Source organism: Lissotriton helveticus, chromosome 2_1 (genome assembly GCF_964261635.1).
Source record: "Lissotriton helveticus chromosome 2_1, aLisHel1.1, whole genome shotgun sequence".
In the NCBI taxonomy this organism is placed as follows: Eukaryota; Metazoa; Chordata; class Amphibia; order Caudata; family Salamandridae; genus Lissotriton; species Lissotriton helveticus.
Genome location: NC_136059.1, coordinates 1639503297 through 1639523876, shown reverse-complemented (window position 1 = coordinate 1639523876; position 20580 = coordinate 1639503297). Strand labels below are relative to the sequence as shown.

Below are 20580 nucleotides of genomic sequence, written 5' to 3'. Positions count from 1 at the left end.
CGGCTACAACGCTTCCAAAACGCCTCCGCCCGCCTGATCCTCAACATACCTAGTCACAGCCACATCACCCCCCCACCTAAGAGACCTGCACTGGCTCCCCGTCAACAAGAGGATCACTTTCAAGCTCCTCACCCACGCACACAAGGCACTCCACAACACCGGACCAGCCTACCTGAACAGCAGACTCAGCTTCTACACCCCCGTCCGCCAGCTCCGCTCCGCCAGCCTCGCCCTCGCCATTGTCCTGCCCATCCAACGAACAACCTCCGGTGGCAGAGCCTTCTCCTTCCTCGCCGCCAAGACCTGGAACACCCTCCCCACCCATCTGCGGCAGACCCAAGACCTGATCACCTTCAGAAGACTCCTCAAAACCTGGCTCGTCGAGCAGTAGCAGCACCCCCTCCCCTCAGCACCTTGAGACCATCACAGGTGAGTAGTGCGCTCTACAAGTTCAGATTGATTGATTGATTCTACTTGCACTCATACACTGCTCCCACACCTCTTAACGTATTCTTCATTCCCACAGGCGAAACCTAGTGCATTTACCACTGCTTGTTACATTAGCATTAATATATTTGAATGTCACATCCCACCCTAGGGTGCCTGCTAAAGTAAAAGGGTATGCATTATCAATCAGGAGGTTGTGACCATCTTGCCAATCACCGTCACTGCCTCAATTCAGGAAGGACCACAAGACCTGACTCTTCGACTGAACCACAGCGCCGTCGATAGATCAGCAGCCCCGTCCCCCCACAGCGACTTGATGCCCTTACGGGTTAGTAGTCGCGGTTTACAAGACACTTGATTGATGATTTTTTATTTTTTTATTTAATTTTAAAAAGTTTTATATAGCGCTGACAAACCCAGAGGTATCAGAGCGCTTATCATAAGGAGGTACAGTTGCTTCAAGAACGTTACATAATTACAACAGTTTCAGGTACGTAATTGCTGCAGAAACAAGAGGTATAAAGGCATGGGTTAGGTATGGGGAAAGGAAAAGCAGGCATGGGAGAGAGAATTAGGGTAAGAGAGGGAGGGAAAACAAGAGGAAGAAAAGAGTAAGGGAGGAAAGAGGAGAGGGAGGGTTTGGGAAACACAACGGGCGACTAGAAAAGAAACAGTGTCTGGCGAACGGATGGGTGGGAGACGGCTAAGGGGGGGACCAGAGCCAAGCTCCTCAATAGTTGCATAGGGCAACTCCATCGGTCATCGGCCAAAGGTTGCAACTGATCTGATATTGCCTGAAACCACAGACTGTACAGTTCGAAAACAAGACACTGAAATCAGATAGTGCACATTGGTATGTTAAGCAATTTAAGCAATATTTCAAATTGGTTTGAGTCAAGTTGGGATAATTTTAAGGTTTGTTGTAACAAACTAGCATAATATCAAACAAACAAAAATTGGAAGTAAAGCAATTAATTGTGTGAAACATTTAATTTTACAATATCAATTTTAATGTGTTAGAAATCATAACAGTTATATTTTATAGCTGTGGAGCATGTAAACCCACCAAGGCTTTCTCATCACCACCTCAGGACATAGGTCTTGACTGTGTGTTTCCTCTTCATGTCTGTATCCTTTCATGCTTCTCTAAGGCATCAGTGTTATGAAAAAGTGGATATTTCTACCATATGTTGCCTAGTTTGAGAATCATGTTAATAGTGCCACAGGCTCTGATCTAAGCCACTTTGTCTTCCAGGTTTAACATGCACTTGAAACTATATTAAAAGCCATCTGCATGAAAGCATGAATGGCACTGAATCAAAAGCAGGGCAATAATGTAGGCTCATTCACTGTTTCACCTTCTGATAAAAACCAAAAGCTCTGGCTTTCCCAAATCTAGTTTATTGAAGTTAGATTTTCTACTTTTTTTTAAAGATATAGCCATGAAAAAACAGATTACAAATTGCATGTGGAGTACGATTATGAAAGAACAAGGAAAATGTTACTTACCCTGTAAGCATCTGTTTGTGGCATGTAGTGCTGTAGGTTTACATGCTGTGCATACTCCAGCCACCTAGCATTGGGGGCCGGGTGTTTGCAAGTTATTTTTCTTTAAAGAATTCTTCTTGAGACACGAGGCAATATGAATCAACCTCTTGCTTGTATTGCGCTTGGTCATTGGCTCCATTGTTAGATTATTTTTACGCACAGCAGGTGACAATGGAGGTGGAGCAAAGCGATACAGGAGAGAGAGAAAGAAAGATGGCCATGTAAAATAAGAAGGAATGATAACTGTAACAGCCTGAGGCCTCTGGAGAGAAGGGTGGGCACATGTGAATCTACTGCACTACATACCACTATAAGATACTTACATACCGGAACATTTCCCGCTGGAGGCATCTGTGGCTGTTGATACACATGCTGTGCATAGACTGTAAAGCAGCCCTCCCAAATGTGGTGGCTAGCATGTGGGTGTTGCAGAAGATTGAAAAAGGGTACAAAGTACAGCCTGACCAACCATGGCGTGTTGGCTAGCTAGTACGTCCATACAATAGTGTTTAGTGAAAGTGTGTGGTGTAGATCAAGTAGCTGTTTTACAAATGGCAGTTATGGGGATGTTTCTCAGGAAGGCCATAGAGGCCCCTTTCTTCAGTAGCGGCCTGTCCCCTGCCTAAGTGGCAGGGCAGCCAGGGCCTGAGGAGTGAGGTGGGGGTAGGAAGATCGGAGGACAAATAATACAATAAATAAAAAAATAAAAACTTACCTTAACGCCAACGCTGCCGCCGTCTCCTGCCACATCGCGCTCCTCCTGATTCTGGGCACAGGCTCCTAGAATGCACTGCGGTTAATCCCAACGCTGCATGAAAGCAGCGCGGGGATTGGCCTGAGCACCGGCAACTTGCGCTTCCAGACAGACTAGGATCCTGTACCTGCCCTCTCCAAGCCCGAAAGAGCTTCACTGCGCATGAGTTTGGCCAACCTGAGACGGGCAGCAAAAACACCTCATGCGCAGTGAATGGAGTGCCCAGCAATCCCCCACTAGTAGTGTCATCCCTGGACCTGCCCCCAAAACTGGTCAGAGTCCTGGAGGCGGTCCAGGGGATTAAAATAAAGCGATAATAAAAATGATTTAAAACCCGTTTTATTATCATTTTCGTTGGTGGTGGTGGAGGCGCTCCGCCGCTCTAATGAGAGGCCACCACTGCCTTTCTTTCTAGCAGAGCAGGCCCTTGGAGGAGCAGGCAAAACCCTTTTAGCTTTTGCGTTACAGGTTTGGTACATTTATCGATTCATCTGGCTGTGCCTGATTTTGATAAAACCTTCCCCTTATGCAGTCCAAAAAAAGCAACAAAAAGTTGTTGAGATTTCCGAAAGGATTTTGTCCTCTCCACATAGTGCATTAAGGCTTATGGTCTGTGGTATGAAGCGCCCTTCTGCAACTGAGTCAGCTTGAGGAACGAAACCTTAGAATCCTAGACTGAAATGCTACCTTACGCTGGAGAAACTAAAGGAGACATGATTGGAGGGGCTCACATGGAGGACCCATGAGTCTTGTGAGGGTGATGTTGAGATTCAACCCAGGGGCCAGGGGGATCCGCTGAGGAATGACTCTTGAGTTCCTCCATAAAATCTTTAATGACTTGTATCCTAAAGAGGGAAATGTGTTGCCTATTTTGGAGATAGGCAGCTACAGTAGCCAAGTGGAGCCTAACAGAAGTTCAGGCTAGTCCACCGGTTTGTTGGTGTAGTAGGTAACAAAAAAATCATTTGGATGCTAGCTGCTGAGGGGTCAATGTGGCTTAAGAAGCAGTAGCAGACAAACCTTTTCCATTTGGCAGCATAACAGGCTCAGTAGTGCACCTGCTTCCTGCACATAAACAATCATTTTCCCCCATGCAGACACCCGAGCAAGGGTGCCTGCGTTGGTGCTAGGCAGCTGAACTCAGAGCCAGTGCTAGGGGAAACGCAGGGGTTCACTGCATTCTTGTGAATATAGTTCTAGCCTGCGTTTTCAGAATGGAGAAGAGTGGCGGTAGCAATGTTTGCTTAAAGCCACGCTTCGCCATTATGTTGTAAATATGCCCCTAGATCTTCCCATTGGCCCTTCACCTGAGACCATTGATGGGTTAAGCATTCTAGATGTGGGTGCATGTGTAACCTGACTTAGTATGGGGAACTATGGCGATGCAGTAGGCTATCATGCCGAGAAGGAGCATGACCATCCTGACCGTGACTTGTGATCTGCCTGAAAAAGAGGGAGCAACACATGAAAGGACTAGACCCTAGCCAGACTGGGATAGGCCTTGATGACCTCTGCAATGAGGATGCCCCCTAAATAGAGTGGGATTTGTAGGGGTTGGAGATGGGACTTTACTGTGTTGATGGTAAAGCCCAGTTCATGAAGCAGGTTTATAGTGACTTGGGTATGTGCTTGACACTGCTTTTGTGTTGCGTTCTTCATCAGCCAATTACCCAGGTATGGGAATACATGGATGCCCTGTTTTCACAGGTGTGCGGCAACTACTGCGAGGCATTTTGTAAAAACTCGAGGAGTGGTGGTGACCCCTAAGGGCAGCACATTGAAATGATAGTCTTTGCCACTTACCACAAACCAGAGGTAGCACATATGTGCTGGGTGAATTGAGATGTTAAAATGAGTGTCTTTGAGTTAGAGTGCAGCCATGACATCATTTTGCTGTAGCAGCGGAATTACACCCTGTAGCGTGACCATATGGAAATGTTCTGACAGCATGCCCTCGTTGAGTGGTCTAATCCACAATGGGCCTGAGGGACCTGCTCTTCTTGGGAATGAGGAAGTACAGGGAATACACCACTGAACCCTGTAGGTGTTGTGGCACAAGCTCTGTAGCCCCTTTGAGAAGGTTCGATTTAACCTCTTCCCAAAACAGCCGTTGATGCTCTGGGGAGAGGATGTGTCTTCAGGGTGGTATGTTGGGTGGTGTAGAAGTGAACTCTAGACAGGAATCATGTTAAATGATGTCTAAAACCCACCGGTCTGAGGGGACATGTTGCCCGGTGGGAAAGAACATCTGAAGCCATCCCCCAACATATTTTATGTGGTCTGGGGGAGAGAAGTGGCAAGTTGTTGTTTGGTTGAGGCTGCTACTCTGGGGGAACCACCTTTGCATCTACCTTTGTTGCTGTTGAAACAGTAGACTCTTGTGGAGGTTTGCTGCGCTGGTGTGTGCTTAAAGGACAGTTGGTTTTGGAGCCCCCACGATAAGATGAGTGGTGAAGAGACCCGCGACTGGTGGGTGTTGGTAAAGTACCTTTGCCTTCTCCGCGTCTTTCTTCATCTTCTCCATTATCTCGTCAGCCTGGGGCACAAAGGGATGTTCCCCATCAAAGGGCAGGTTGAGGAGATGCTAAACGTCCAGCTTGAAGCTGGAGACACAGAGAGAAATATGTCTCCTGAGGAGCATGCTGGAGGTAATGACACAGGCAGCTGTGTCAGAAGCATCTAAGGCACATCTAATGGTGCTGCATGAGATGACCTTTCCCTCCAAGACCAGGACATGCCCTCTCTTACGGTGCTTCTCTGGGAGACATTGGAGGAGCTCCTCCATCTCATCCCATTGGGCCCGTTATACCTGGAAAGCAGGTTGATGGAGTTGGCAATGCGCCAATGATTGGTGGACTGCGCTGCGATGTGCTTGCCAACAGCGTCTATGTGCTTGTTTTCTTTATCCGGTGGAAGGGCGTCGCCGGTACCTTGTGCGATGGCCCGTTTGTAAGCAGTATGCACTGCCAGCAAATCGGGAGGGAGTTGTCCATGGTGAAGCCATATATTTCTTATCAACTCAGGGGGTGGTTACTAAAGTCTTAACTGGCTCCTTGAAAATGTCAGGAGCAGGATTGAGAATTCCCTTTAACATGGGCAGGTACTGCATGGAACAGTGGACAGAGAAAATAGATTTGAAGAGGAAGTCCTCTTCAATGGGCTCCCTGTGTATGTCCACCCTATGGTATGATGCATCCCTACCTAGGAACTCGTGGTAGGAAGTAGTGTCCTCTGGAAGGGAGGGCGGGACAGGGTAGAGGTCCGGAGCCATATCCCCTACAGGATACACATAGTAGGAATCCTATGGATCTCCTTGTAGGGGCATGTCATATGGTTTCTCCCACCCCATGTTTACCCAGGTCAGAATGTGTAGAGTAAAAGAAAGTGGGTCAGGTAAAGAACAGATTGGGCTGGTCATGCTGGAGGCCTGGGTGGTAAGGTAAAAGAACAGGTAGTACAGGCTCAGGAAGAGGACTGGTGGCCCTGTCTTGCTTCATTCACTGCTTGGGTGGTGGTGGGAGTTACAGGATTTTCTGAAAGCTAAGCTGTCTCTTTGAAGGCTGAGTGTGTGACACCAAAGGCTGTGTAAGAATTTGTCTGGGTTGGATTACAATATGCCTCCAGCAAGCGTCAAGGTCATCCTGCAGTTTTAAGAGGACCTGTTTAACTGGCTCAACAGACAATTTTTCTGTCAGCATTGAATGCTTCAGCGCCAGCACCAATTTGGGTTTCAACACCAACGGTTTTGGATCTAAAAGTCAGTTCGGTGCCAAGCCGAGAGTGTGTGGCACAGAATGGGTTGGTTTCAAGATCTTCTTCGGTGCAGAGTAGGAGCTGGGCATGGGATCCGAAGTGGACGGTTGGTGCGGACCATAGTCCAAAGGCAGTTGCCGCCCTGAAGCCTGTCTCCGTGGGTCCAGAGTGGCTGAATGAATCTTACGTTGTGGAAGCTCCTAGTGTGAGTGGTGTTGATAGGAAAGAGGAGCGATTACTGTACTCATGGCCTGTTGAGCAGGTGGGAGGTCTTTGATCTCAAGGTTGGAGCCGGAGCTGGCTTTGGACGAGAAAGCCTCCTTGTCAGAGGCCGATGATTCCCGTTGATGTTTCCTCCTCGAGGTCTTGAGTGCCGAAGCAGTCTGGGGTGTCTTTACCGTTCCTGCGTGACATCTCGAGTCGACTGGAAGGATCGACAGGCATTGCAGGAGGCCTTGTCATGCTCGGATGAAAGGCAATGTTTACAGACTTGGTCGACCCAGGTGCATTACGCACAACACAGAGGGCAGTATCCAAAGGGTATCCATTCTATCACAGGCAGGGCATAGTGAGAGCTGAAAAAGCAGAAGAGTAAAAGGCCATGACGTCTACTGGATGTTTTGTTGTGTTATGTTATAGCAACTTATAAATCGCTCGAATACCCGGAGGCATCTTGGAACTGCAATAATACAAAGCTCAGGAAATAAGCCTTTACTGGTTAATGAATGACCAGGTTTTTAGAGATTTTGTAAAGGATAAGCTCAGAAACTGATGGGACGTATGGTTCAAAACAAGCTCCAAGCATGGATTGAGGAAAATAACATCTTGTCACCATACCAAGCGGGGTTCCGCCCCCTGACAAGTTCCATTGACCAGGTTTTTTACTTCCTAGCCCTGTATTGGAGAAACGTCGCTTTATGTAATGGCCCCCTATATGCTGTCTTCGTGGACTTAAAGTCAGCTTTTGACTTGGTCCCCAGAGACAAGCTGTGGAGGGTCTTAATTGATGTAGGGATAAGTCAAGAACTCCTTACTCTGCTGATACGTCTGCACGAGAACAATTACGCCAAAATTAGATGGGGCCAACAAGGAGAAGTGACCGAGCCTTTCCCCGTTGAGCGTGGGGTGAGGCAAGGGTGCGTACTAGCTCCTACATTGTTCTCGATATACATAAATGGCATAGTTGAATTCCTAATGAGTTCCCCCTCTGACGCCCCAAAAATTGCTGGAGCACATGTTCCCGTACTAATGTTTGCGGACGATACGCTTATACTATCGCGTACTCCAAGTGGCCTCCAAAAAGCGGTAAATCTGTTTGGTGAGTTCTGTGATACTCGTGGTCTAGAACTGAATACTAGCAAGACAAAGTTTATGTGTATGAATCACCACACAGTGTTTATTTATTTATTTATTTTTAAAATTTATAAAGCGCAACTTATGCCCTTGGGCGTCTTGGCGCTAAAAACTCATGGGTGCCTCATTATACTCGATTACAGTTCCAATCATGCATTCAATAATAGGAGAGGTTATTGATCAAACAACCATGTCTTCACTAATTTTCTGAATTGTAGCAGCGTGGAGGTTGATTTTATAGCTAGTGGAAGGGTGTTCCAGAGTCAGAGTTTAAAGGTGTTATTACTTTCAAAGGTATCCCCCTTGAACAGGTAGATGCTTTCACCTACCTTGGAATAACATTACAGGGAAATTTGAAATGGAAGTCACACATAGACACAGCTGTATTGAAGTTCAGACAATTAGCGGGAGCACTATCATTAAAACACAGAGCTTCCCTCACCAAGCCAGTAAAGTGTGCCCTGGAGATCTACAATATGAAAGTCTTAAGTGCTAGCCTCTATGGTTCAGAGTTATGGGGCTTTAGTGACCTGGCAAACCTGACGATCGCAGAGAATAAGTTTCTTCGTGGGCTGGTGGGGGTACCACAAAGTACGCCAACCATCCCTCTAAAACATGATCTTGGTCGTAAAAATATTGCAGATATAGCGAGGTTGCGCCCATTACTGTATTGGAGACACTTAATGGTGACCCCAGAGCTAGCACACTATGCTCTAGCATTCTCTGACATTGTATCACTTGATTGTTTTCCTAAAATTTCCTGGTTGAAAGATCTAAGGGGGGTAATGCAACAACTAAACCTAGATAATTCATGGTGTAATACTGATGTTTCTAGATTCCCCCCAAAGGCAAGACTGAAACAAATGTACTGGGAGATGGTGAACCTAAGAACTTTTTCTAATGGATCTATTACTTCATTGACGAGGTGCTTCCTGGACTTAAAACTGGCTCCCTCGTATGAACCGTATTGGGATTTGATTGAGAAGCCCCACAACAGGAAGCTGTACTTCCAATTCAGAGTCGGAACCCTCCCAGTAAATGTGTTTAAAAAGAAATGGTCTATAGCCTGGGATGAACATTGCTACCATTGTAAGGACAAAGTTGAGCATGTCCCCCACATATTGTTTTGCTGTCCCTTATATTCCAAGCCGCGCTACAAATGGATTAGGCCTGTTTGCCTTAATTTGGGGACTCGAAATCAAGCCACAGCACTTAGAATTTTGGAAACTGACTGTTCCCCACAGTATGCAATTGCTGTTGCAAAGTTCTTAGCCTGGGCCTGGGTGATTCGAACACGCACCCTACTAGGAAAAACGACATGAGGTAACCTGGTTATTATGTTTATACTACCTTGTCAGGAGAGAATGAGATAGAGTGGTTCTTAAAAATGTAATTAATAGTGAATGTATTCGACGGATGTTTTTTCGTTTAATACTTATTTTATAAATTCTGTGTATTAGATTTAGTATTTATTGTATAGTGTTAGGTGGTAATGCTTTTATGACTGATGTCGAATAAAGCTTTAAAAATTGAAAAAAAAAATTGTAAAGGATAAGAGATTGGTTCGGGATGTAAGATTTAGCAGCAGATAGTTCCATTATTTGGCCATGAAGGTAACAAAACATCTGCCACCCTAGGATAAGCGATTAAACTTAGGGATTGTCACTTTTTTTGCTGAAATGGAGCATATTGTTTAAAAACCTCTGTTGGATATTCAGATAGAGAGCATTGCAGTAGTCTATTCTAGATAGAACTAGTGCCGGTGCCACTGTTTTCTGTAGCTCCTAAGGAATATATGAAAAGATGTTCTTAGTGTCTTTAGGATATAGCATGCAGAGTAGAAAATCGAATTGACTTGATCCCCGAAGGTAAGCCTGTTGTCGACTACAACACCCAGGTTCTTTACCTTCCTAACAGGAGTAGGAAATTTGTCCAGGTCTTGAGGCCACCGCCAAACAGTTGCAAATTATTTTACTGCTCTGTGGTCAACCCGCTTCGCTGCAGAGATCTGCTTGCTCAACATAATTTGCCATCCCTCATTACACCACAGAATAAGCACATTAAGATAAACGAAATAAACAATTGGAGTCATTGTATTCAATGCACTGTAAATTTATTATGCACTTTTTAGGTTAAATACATGAAGTGCACTGTACTCCTGTAAACAAAGCATCACTGCTCAGCACAAGTACTGTTTTGTGACCCTGTACTTGTGATGGAAGTAAGAGTCAAAACCTTAGCTATACCATGTTCACCCTTGAATACAGTTGCAGCAATTGAATAAATAAATCCTCTGATGTGCAACACAGAACATAAAGTATGCACCACAAATAGGCTTCAGAAAGGCATACAAATAAGAAACAAAGTGTGCGAGATAAGAGCCTACTCTCTTTGTTTAGCATACGCTGCTCCTGCTAGTAAACTTCAACCTGCTTGCTCACATGGCTCTTTCTTGATCAACACATCAACCCTTCATCAGCCTTGGCACTATATTTTCTGCAGCTCTTTTCTCTTACTCATGCTCCCTTTCCCAAGAAGCTACCTGAACCCTCGACCTGGTTGAAATTCTAGTGCAGTAAAATCACCTGGGGTAAATAGAAGATCATAGAAGATCACAGTACCTGCACTTCCCCCAATGTTATTATTGCGTACCAGCTGCCCTCCACTACCCTCCCAAGCTTTCATAGTTTCTCCTCTGTTGTGGCCATCTTCTTTCTCTATTATAATGTAAGCATGTGGAAGCCCTCAACGTGTAAACCACTGTAAATATATAAATTCACCCACTAAAATATCCCTCAGAACTTTATTAGAATAGTTGCGCTGCTGCAATTTTCTTATGTTCTTAAAGAAAGTAGTGGGCAAAAAAAGGCACAAAGCAGCAGAGAGTTAAATCAAAAAGGAAGACAATATGGGCGAGGTAGACCTATCAAATTATGTTACGCAATGCGTTATGTTACGCAATATCATTTGAAGCGCACTTAGCGTATACAGTATGCTCCTATGCAGATGGTATTTTGAAATCCCTGTACAATTTGAAGATGTTTTCTAGATTTACTTAATCAACTCCTCCATTAAAACATGGAAATATTTACTTTTCAATAGTTTCTATTGAAATATCAAATATAGTAAAAAAAATATATATCACATTCTCTCATGCGCACAAGTCATTCATCAGCGTTACACTCAATCATCCGCAGGCAATTCTTGTTATGAAGAAGCAGCAGCCGGTTATGTTCTAATCCTTTTGCCAGGCTTTACATAGCTGTCCATGTGAAATCCATGTTTCTGCCTGCAGGCAGCACCATTCGTAAGGGCCACAGTTTCGCCATCAGGGCAAGCTTCTTTGGAAGTCTGCAAGAGGGAATTACAATGAGTAACACATTTCTTGACAGCCGCTAAACAAGAGCATCAACATCTGCCTCAAAACATGATCTTTTCAGACTGTTTTCAAAATGGACCCACATGCACGCATGGCCACGTGCACGTACTATGTCTATTAACAGTACTCGGTGCCTTTTCCCAGAGACCACTCTTTTGTAGCATTACCATATCACTGCATGCCATTTCCATTCCTGGGCAATGTTATTAACAACATAATGCATTCTGAAAGTTGTAGTCTTGCTTCAATTTAACTGGACCAATTGGACTAACACCCCTGGCAGCCTAATGCATTCTGGAAGATTTAGTCTTGATTCATTTCAGCTGACTCAACTGGACTACCTCACCTAACACCCTAATGCAGCCTGGAAGTCTAGTTTTTGGTTCATTTCTATTAAACCAACTGGACTACAAGATCTGAAAACAATGATTTGTAAAAGGAAAGGCCAGGACTAGAACATGGAGACTTCTGATAACTTTGCTCTGTAATGAATCTGTTTGATTTTTAATTTAGGACTTAACCGATGCTTACTGCGCAAGACGTGCAACAAAAAAGCTCTGTAGGTAGGGCGTGTCATGATTTAAACGTGATCTGTAGGTTGTTACAGCCCTGGAACTGATATCCCTACAGTGAAGTAGATTCAAATCTGGGGCAGCAACTTAATGACGGAGTCTGCTTTCTATGTGACTATTACTTTGAGCTGATTCCAGATCAAACATCTTATAATCAAGAGATTACTACTGACTACATCATGCAAAACAGTTATACATCGTTTGACTGAACTAATTTAGCATTATTTACATTTCAATGTTTACAGGTACATCTTTAGTTATTGGCTTCTCACCTTTCTTTTAGGAGCTGATCTTTCAGACTGCAGTCCTGTTGCCTCTTCCAAAACTGAAACAGTTAATGTTTATAAATTAGTAATCTGGAAGCTGAAATTTCACCCTTGACTCTCTTGCAACAGAAGCATATATTATACTTTACACCTACACATGAGGGTGCCAGCACCAGTGATATAAACTACATAAGCATTTTTCTTGGAGCTGCAGAGTTTATGGCAAGAGAAGAGAAAAAGAAACAAGTGAGGTGTAGAAATAAACCAATTTTGGACGTTATGCCCCATTTCTTAGATTTTTTTGCATTGGGAGTAAAACATTAGATATGGTTAAAGGTGAGTGACAAGAATTGCTAGGGGCAAGATACTTATGAGCTATGGGAGAGCTATGGGCATGGATTGAGAAACATTGTGGAAAGAATGTTATTGACATTTGGCGTATTTGTATCTGTTTTGGTCAAATTAATTTTATTGAACTACTTCTATATTCGATGTATACACTGCCATATCACTTTTTGTGATGTCATTAGCATTAATGACCTGGGGATGTCACTTCCTCGGATGCCACTGCAGTTAGTTGCCATAATGCTGTTTGTGAATCAGTGGGATTATGGGTCAGACATTGGTAACTCCTGTGATGTCATTTGGGATGATTGACATAATAGGCTGTGACAATATACAATCTCTAACGACTCTTGGCAGCCCTTCTCTATTGCCACCAAGTCTAGCTAAGAACAAAATCTCACAGGGATTTCACCCAGAAAAATGGAAAACAGGTTATGTGGAATTAAGGAGGAAGGAATGCCACAGCTGCTAAATGCAGAAAAATTGCAAAATTACGACATAAATCCTGATACGCACCTTGCAGAATCTCATCAATTTTGTTGACCACGTGCTTGACATCTTCCTTGGTGAAGCACATAGGTGGTTTGAATTTGAGGATATTTCTGTAGGGTCCATCTGCACTCAAAAGGATTCCCTCCTCTTTTAGCCTGTTTGGAAAGGCAAGAGAATGCTTTTTGCACAGGGAAAAACTTTGCTGGACACAATGCAGTTAAACACTCAGATCCCCTTAAAAATACAATTTTCAAGAGCAAGAGAAACCCAGCTACACTGAACAGGCGATGTCAGAATATAAGTAGGTGGTTAGCATTGGCACAATCTGTGGGACTGGAAGCAGAAGCACTGGCTGGCTACAGTCTTGGACAGACTTAAATATACTTGTCCTAATCACTTTGACATTGCCCTGTTACCATAGTGCTTCAGAGAAGATCAGTTGGGTCTCACTTTACTATTACCATCTAAACCAGATGAGATGATCTCTTCTGGTGCCACTGCCAAATACCACCTCAACCCATGTCAACATCCTTAGGTGATACCCACTGCAGAGGTTTTCAAAATATATCAACCTGATTCACTGGGGCTTCCCAGATTCCAAGCTGCAATCATCCTGTAGCACTCTAGTCTGTTGGGGAATGAGGGCCTAGGTGTTAATGTATCCCAAATCATCTCTGGGGTCTAACCACAAAGGAATTGAAATGCTGCTTCTTTGCTAGCCATTTACAATGTTGTCAGTTTTTTATGGCTGCGTGTGACAGACCATAACTTAAACAATAAATGCTTTCACCGGTCAATAACTTGCATGTAAAACATACATCACAATGGAAGCTTTATACCAGTGAGAGTTTGTCTGAATCTACAGAATGTATAGAAATCGCACCTTACAAGGTTACAATGCAAACTGCCAGGTAGACTAATTGAAGGCGCGAAAACTATATATGGTTGATAAAATGTCACAGAAAACGTACTGATTACGTCATGGTCCCCTTTAGAAGAGAGAGGCACTTACTTGTATATGACATGCTGAGCTTCAGCTGTGGCCGGCGTCCTCTTCTGCCGGTCTTTCACCAGATCCACCCCAACAAACAGGCCAGTGCCTCTGTCGAAGAGAAGATCAGCCGTTTAAATGAGGGCGGTGCCGCAGTCAAATTTACACGCAGACAAGATTAAGCATTGTGCACATTTTGCTGGGGTGGTTCATCATAGAGTTGTGCTTGGAAAAAGTAGTAAAGTATGTGTACATGGTGGTTGATATCAGGCAATGTACTTGTGTGAGACAGGAGGGCAAATGTCGGCATGCAACATTTCTGTACCTTAGGTGCATACACTATTCGGAAGTAACAATGCAAAAAATAGAGTATAGCCAAGACAGTAGTCCATGTTTAGAATTTTCTAAACCTGTAATAAGGAACTTCTAATGCTTGTGATTCAAATGTACACCCTGATGAATTAGGCATGAGAAATGCCTCAATCCATGCAGTATTTACTAGAGGCGTACTGGAGTGGAAGACAAATGAATTCTAATTATTGACATAATGAAAAGGAAAGGAAGGCAATCTTTTCGTTTTTCTAATTTTAGACTAACATAACGTTAAGTAAGTGCGGGATAAGAACATATGAGGAGGCGCACCTGAATGCACGTGCAACGTAAAGTGCATGCAATAGGCACAAATCACATGGAAATTATTTTAAAAATCACGGTTAAGCATTGTATTCCTTACATATTTATCCCTATACCACTGTTATTAGCCAGAGTTTCTGAAAACAACACTGTACTATAAAGTCAAGCTAATATGTTCAGTAGCAATAAAAGATTGGGGTGGCACGATACAAAACATTTGAATTTGCAAGGGGTTCTACATGGAGGTATAAACTGGTCAGTAGCTAGCAGCACAGAGAGACAGAATAATAGTTGCTCAATAGGTGTTCACAATTTGATAGACTCAAAATAACATCCAAAGATTTATAGTTGCGTTTTAAGATTGTGGATCCAAATTGTTAAGGAGTTTTGATGTAATCATACTGGACCGCAAAATGCCATGTTCTACGTGAGACATGTGTCCAGTTTAATTTTTTAATTAACTATACATACATCTTTCTATATCTGGTTAAGACAAATGCAGTTCACTGAGCTCTCTTTTGCCTAGGATGATAGTTCAAAAAATGCTGCTCTGTGAACTAGCTGCAACTAGCTACTACATTGGAGTCTGTACACCTTTGGGATTTGGAACACTCACTTTTTTTTACCCAATCCACCTACGAAAGGCCAAAAATGAAGGAGTAATGTAGGATCGCTCAGTGTATTTTATGGACATAAGGCCATACTCTGAACCTGCTTCTTTCAGAAAGAACACCTTAAAAGTTCTGATTTTTGTTTCTTTTTTTTTTACTTGTTTATATTATAAAAGCAGTTGCTTTTAAGCTCATACCGTATGTCTCCTATGAGTGGATGTTTTTCCCTTTGATCATTCAGCTGCTCAATAAGATAATCCCCCACTCTGATGGCATTTCCCTGGAGGTCTTCTTTCTCAATGATGTCCAACACCGCCAGTCCAATGGCACAGGACACAGGATTCCCGCCAAACTGAAAATTAAAAAAATAGATACAGATTAGAAAATGTTTTCCAGTATTATGTTTAAAGGACTGCATAGGCTGTATTAAACAGAAAGTATAACTACTGTATTAAACAGAAAGTATAACTACTGCATTAAACATAAAGTATAACTATTCTCTTAATGTGGCTTGTCTTTTGAAACATCTAGTCTAGCGATGTTGCTTGCAAGGCACCAGAATTTCTCGTTTGAGTTATTTATCAATTTATTTTTTATCAGTTATTTAGACATTTTTTACAATCAGATAAGTGAGTAAATGTGTCGAATATTCTCCACAAGTGACCTCTCATCTACGCAGATTTCAGTAGAAGGACAGTGTAAATAGATTTCAGAGGTTGCAGGAACTGTTTGTGGTTGGGTTCAGATCTCAATTTAGGGTTGAGGGTGTTCCACATTCAAAGGCCTTGGGCTACCAGGTACCTGCTGCCATGATTTATCCTCTTCGAGTGTTGGTTGATCAAATAAGTGGTTGCTAATTAAAGGTTTCTGATAGGTGCATATAGTGGTGTCACTTCCTGTAGGTTTGCCAGGGCTTTACCACAGTTTCCCCTGTTGACTGTATCACATACCTTAAATTGCCATGGGCATTAAAGATATTACTAGCAAAAAAGATGGTACAGAAAATAGAAGGGCAGTTTTTATCAAAAAAGTATAGAAATGTTATTGCAGGCTGAAGGTATCAATTTTGCATGTTCAACTGTTTCTCAAGTGAGATCGAACAGAACAAAAGGCTGTGTAAGTGAAATAAAAATGGACTTTATTGCGGTTTGATGTCAGAATGAGCGCTCCATTTATTGGATTCAAATGAAGGTATCTTCATTTGGAAGTTATAAACCTTTACATCCAACCTTCAAGACTGTGGGTCGGGATGTCAGCCGCATCGGCTCCTCCGCTATGGCAGAGGATCATTAGCCCCCCTGCCAGCAGGGTTAAAAAAAATATTTAAAAAATGATAATAATCCCTGGTTTATTATCGTTTTATTTTGTTTGCATGCCGAGTCTTGTGGGCGGGGCCTATGGGGATGATAGGCACCAACGGGGAGTGGTGGGCACCGCCATCAGTGCATATGATGGCTTGGCCTGTCGTCTAAGCCCGGCCAAACCGCCATGCGCACTGAAGCTCTCTCGAACCTTGCTGCATTGCTGGGTTGGAGACAGCAAAGTACAGGCTCACAGTCTCCCTGGGAGCACAAATTCTCGGTGCTCAGGCCAATCCTGAAGCTGCTCTCATGCATAAGAGCTGCTTCAGGATTGGCCGCAGGGGAGGCTGGGAGCCTGTGTCTGCAGTGGAGCCATGAAAAGAGAAGAAGACCGGCTGCGGGAAGCAGGTACGTTCTTTCTGTCCCCCCCCCCCCTTTTTTGTTGTTGTCTCCCTGCCCCTCTTCTCCATACTGGCCGCTAATGGATGTCGGTTATTTTATTCTGCACGCTTAAACACAATACAATTAAAGAGAATGGCAATGTGTGACCCCCGCACAGCAAATTTAAAAAAAGGTGAAGTGATGGGTAAATGAAAAAAAAAAAAGGTAAAATAGAAGGCGATTTATTGAGATGCATGGCATTTAGGAACTAATAATTTTTTTCCAAACTTGTGTTGATAATAGTTTAGGTTCGTATTCCACAGAATCATTGCACCCTGTTATCAAAGGTTATACTGGTGTGCTATAGAAATTCATAAGCAATGGCTAGGTTAGTGGATTTATACGAGCAGTATTTTACTGGAAGGCACCAAAAGAAAGTTGGAACCAGAATGTCGAATATTTCAATTTACTTTAATGGAATTCATGTTGTTCCCCAAACAATGACCACGCCCTTTAATGTCTATTTGAACTGCGACCGAAGTATAGGCTGTGAGAGCTGACAGGTGATATTAGCAGATGACATAACACAATGTTTGCTGAACCTTTACTTACCCTATTCCAGCAGACAACATATTTAATTTTTAGCTGCTAAAAAGTTTAGGTTCAAGAACAGTTCAATTCATGCTCACCTCTGTACAACTGCTCTTCCTTCTGTTCAAACACTCTAGAATTTGCAGGAAGTTAATTTGATGCTTGATGGGCTTGTTTTGAATCCCTGCCATACATGTTCCTATATTAGAGTGCTTTTTACGAATGCTTGAAATTTATATTTTGTATATTATATGTTCTTTACTCGCACGGTAGCCAATTAATGTACGATGACCGTTTGTCATGGTTTGATATCATTGTTTAAACATTTTCTTTCAGCAAGCTTGAATTGCTGTGCCCTTTTCGACAAAACAGAAGCCAGCCAACTTGATTACGGAACCTTCTACATATTTGATCCGAGATTAGTTTTATATGGTAATATTGGGCTAATTGCAGTATGATTTTCTGTTGACGCTTATCAACGACAATATATATGGCGGAACTAAGTGTCAAATAAACACATTACTAATTTATAGTTTCAATATTTTTTGCAACTACAAATTTTACATCTCAAAATAAAAATGATACTCCTGAATTTGGCGGGTGTCATTAGCAGTTGACACATTCTGATTCTCTTCATGTACATCTATTTTTACGAAGTGTACATTCACCTTTAGGTATCCACACCTACTGTATGGCCAGCGAGAAGGAAGCATGTCTTGATTTCTTGCATTGAAAACAGAATGGTCAAGGGCACATGCATATGATGCAAAAAAGGTGCACCCCCACTGCACCCTAAGGCAGGAAAAAAGATCCCGCCAAAGGGCCCCGTACTGGGTGCCCGTCGGGTATTGCCGCGCCCAGCTGACGAGGGGCAGGCTCATATGATGAAGCATGACACTTAGCTCGCTAGGTGTGTGAGAGCCCTAGTTCCAAAAAGGGGAATTCCCCTCCCTCTCTCTTCAGTGTGGGGCTACCCATGGCTTACCCCCACGTTTAGTATCTCCCTGCTCTTTCACTTGGTCTCAGAGAAACTACATACCCTTCTTGCAGACACTATCATACGACTCAAAAAATCAAAATAATATGTTCAACAAAAAAAGATTAATCAAAGCGTTTTCTGCTTTGTATGTTTGGTATTTAAGAAGCACTAGTTGAAAAATGTAACAAAGATGTAATGGACTGGATTTGAAAAATTTGTACCAGTAACTTTTTGAAGAACGACATTTGATGGGGAAAATTATTTTAAAGAGAAATCACTGCACTGGGCCGGAAAAAAAGCACATCACATTGCCAGAGCACATGCATGCAAGGGTCCTAAGGTATGGCATATGCCTTATCAGAAGTGTAGCTTACCGTATTGAAATATTCCAGTCCAGAGGCCCCGAAGGCTTCAGCAATCTCTCTCGTTGTTACCACGCAGGACATGGGATGGCCATTGCCAATTGGCTTCCCCATGGTGACAATGTCGGGCAAGCAATCTTCTCCTTGAAGCTGGAAGGCCCAGAAATGTTTCCCAACTCGGCCAAAGCCAACTTGGACCTCGTCTGCTATGAAAACGCCTCCTGCTCTATGGACATATCTGAAAGCAAAATATATATTCCAACAAGATGCCACCTAAAAAGCCTTATTGCAGCTCTAAAGCAATGGAGATTTACGTTACCAAAGCCTTTGGTATACATTGACTGAATTATTTTTTAAAGAACATTACTTGAGATAATTATACTACTATTACCTTAATATTTTAATGGAATGAGAATTTCGTTCATATCGTCTGAAACCACCATCAGATTGTTAGTTAGGTCACCATGGCACAGCAGTAATTAAAATCCACTGGTCTCTCCAAATTTTGTCTATAATTTACTTCTCTAGTAACCCATTAAAGAGTAAATTGTTCCTGGGACATAACATTTTAGACCACTCAGTAGTAATTAAAATCCACTTGTAGCTCCAAATTTTGTCTATAATTTACTTCTCTAGTAACCCATTAAGGAGTATATTGTTCCTGGCACCTACATTTTTAGACCACCAGAATTTACAAGTTGGTAGACCAGCCCACTGTGTGCTAAGTATCATTTAGAAAAATATCATCCCATTGGGCTTAGATTTTCTATTATTAACATCAACTGGCAATATTTTTGTAAACACATTTTAGGATGATATTTGCCTCATATGTTATGCTAACTAGAGTACTCTGGTACCATCACTTTACTGTTTTCATTCGCGGGCATTACCACAGCAAGCCTTCCAAGATAGTTTCACAACCTGCACTCCAGCACAATGCTTTTATGCTGCCAACATATTACTACAACCAGTGAAATTATGTCTTAAATATAATTTCATGTATCAGCATAGCACAAACTAAGTACATACTCTGCCACTTTCTGGAAGTAACCTGCTGGTGGAATGACTTGACCTCCGCAACTCTGCATGGATTCCGCGATAAAGGCCGCAATCTATGTAAAAGAAGATGACATCTAAGGACCTAGTCATGCACACAAATCTTGAGTATTAAGACACGGAAGGCACCATCAAAACTAGCATTTAGCATTACTCAAGAGGATTCTTTAAGGTTGCAAATTGAATAGCAGTCAAGATTGTTCTTAAGAGTGATAATGTGGAATCATTTATTTTTATACTTCTTACCTCAGCAAATAAAAGTTTTCTTAGTCTTGTTACAAATAATAGGGCATGTAGCCCCTTAAAGTGGTATCATTCAGAAATGTTATTATTGGCCGATATTATTTTTATTAAGGTGAGCTACAGATCTAAAGGTAGCTAGTATGATTTTTCCAAAGGTTGTGACTTATGGTCAGCGGCTAGACGTCTTCTCTTCTAAAGAGAACACGAAAATCGATTTGAATAAGGAGAGTAGGCGCTAAAAGCTGATTTTGATGATGCTTTCAACATTACATGTTTAGAACAGCAACTGGCAGCAAACAACAGATTTCACCCAGACTTTTGTCATAAAAGACGGTCCGCAGGTCGTCTGCAAATTGAAGAAAATGGACAAACCAGTGCCAGTTGAACATTAGAGATGGGAAAGTGTGTACAATGGTTATATGACATGAGGAGAGATTCGAGGTTATGTCTGACACAGTTGAGTGTCCATCTTACATTCTCGATCCATCGGTCGGCGTTAGGAAGATCTATGTCAGCAAGCCCT

At 42.7% G+C, this 20580-nt stretch overlaps 1 protein-coding gene across 1 annotated transcript in view; it reads right to left on the bottom strand.

The window, feature by feature from the left end:
• Positions 1 to 9951: 9951 nt before the first annotated feature.
• The window catches only part of ETNPPL (ethanolamine-phosphate phospho-lyase), a 34067-nt gene continuing 23438 nt past the window's right edge, over positions 9952 to 20580 (bottom strand). Inside the window, exons 7-13 of the mRNA XM_078676586.1 lie at positions 19788 to 19870; positions 18771 to 18996; positions 15342 to 15496; positions 13922 to 14011; positions 12934 to 13064; positions 12079 to 12131; positions 9952 to 11206 (exon numbers count right to left, since the gene is read on the bottom strand). Of these exons, the coding sequence (XP_078532712.1) occupies positions 11084 to 11206; positions 12079 to 12131; positions 12934 to 13064; positions 13922 to 14011; positions 15342 to 15496; positions 18771 to 18996; positions 19788 to 19870 (861 nt within the window). The 3' untranslated portion in view covers positions 9952 to 11083. The remainder of the gene's footprint in view (positions 11207 to 12078; positions 12132 to 12933; positions 13065 to 13921; positions 14012 to 15341; positions 15497 to 18770; positions 18997 to 19787; positions 19871 to 20580) is intronic.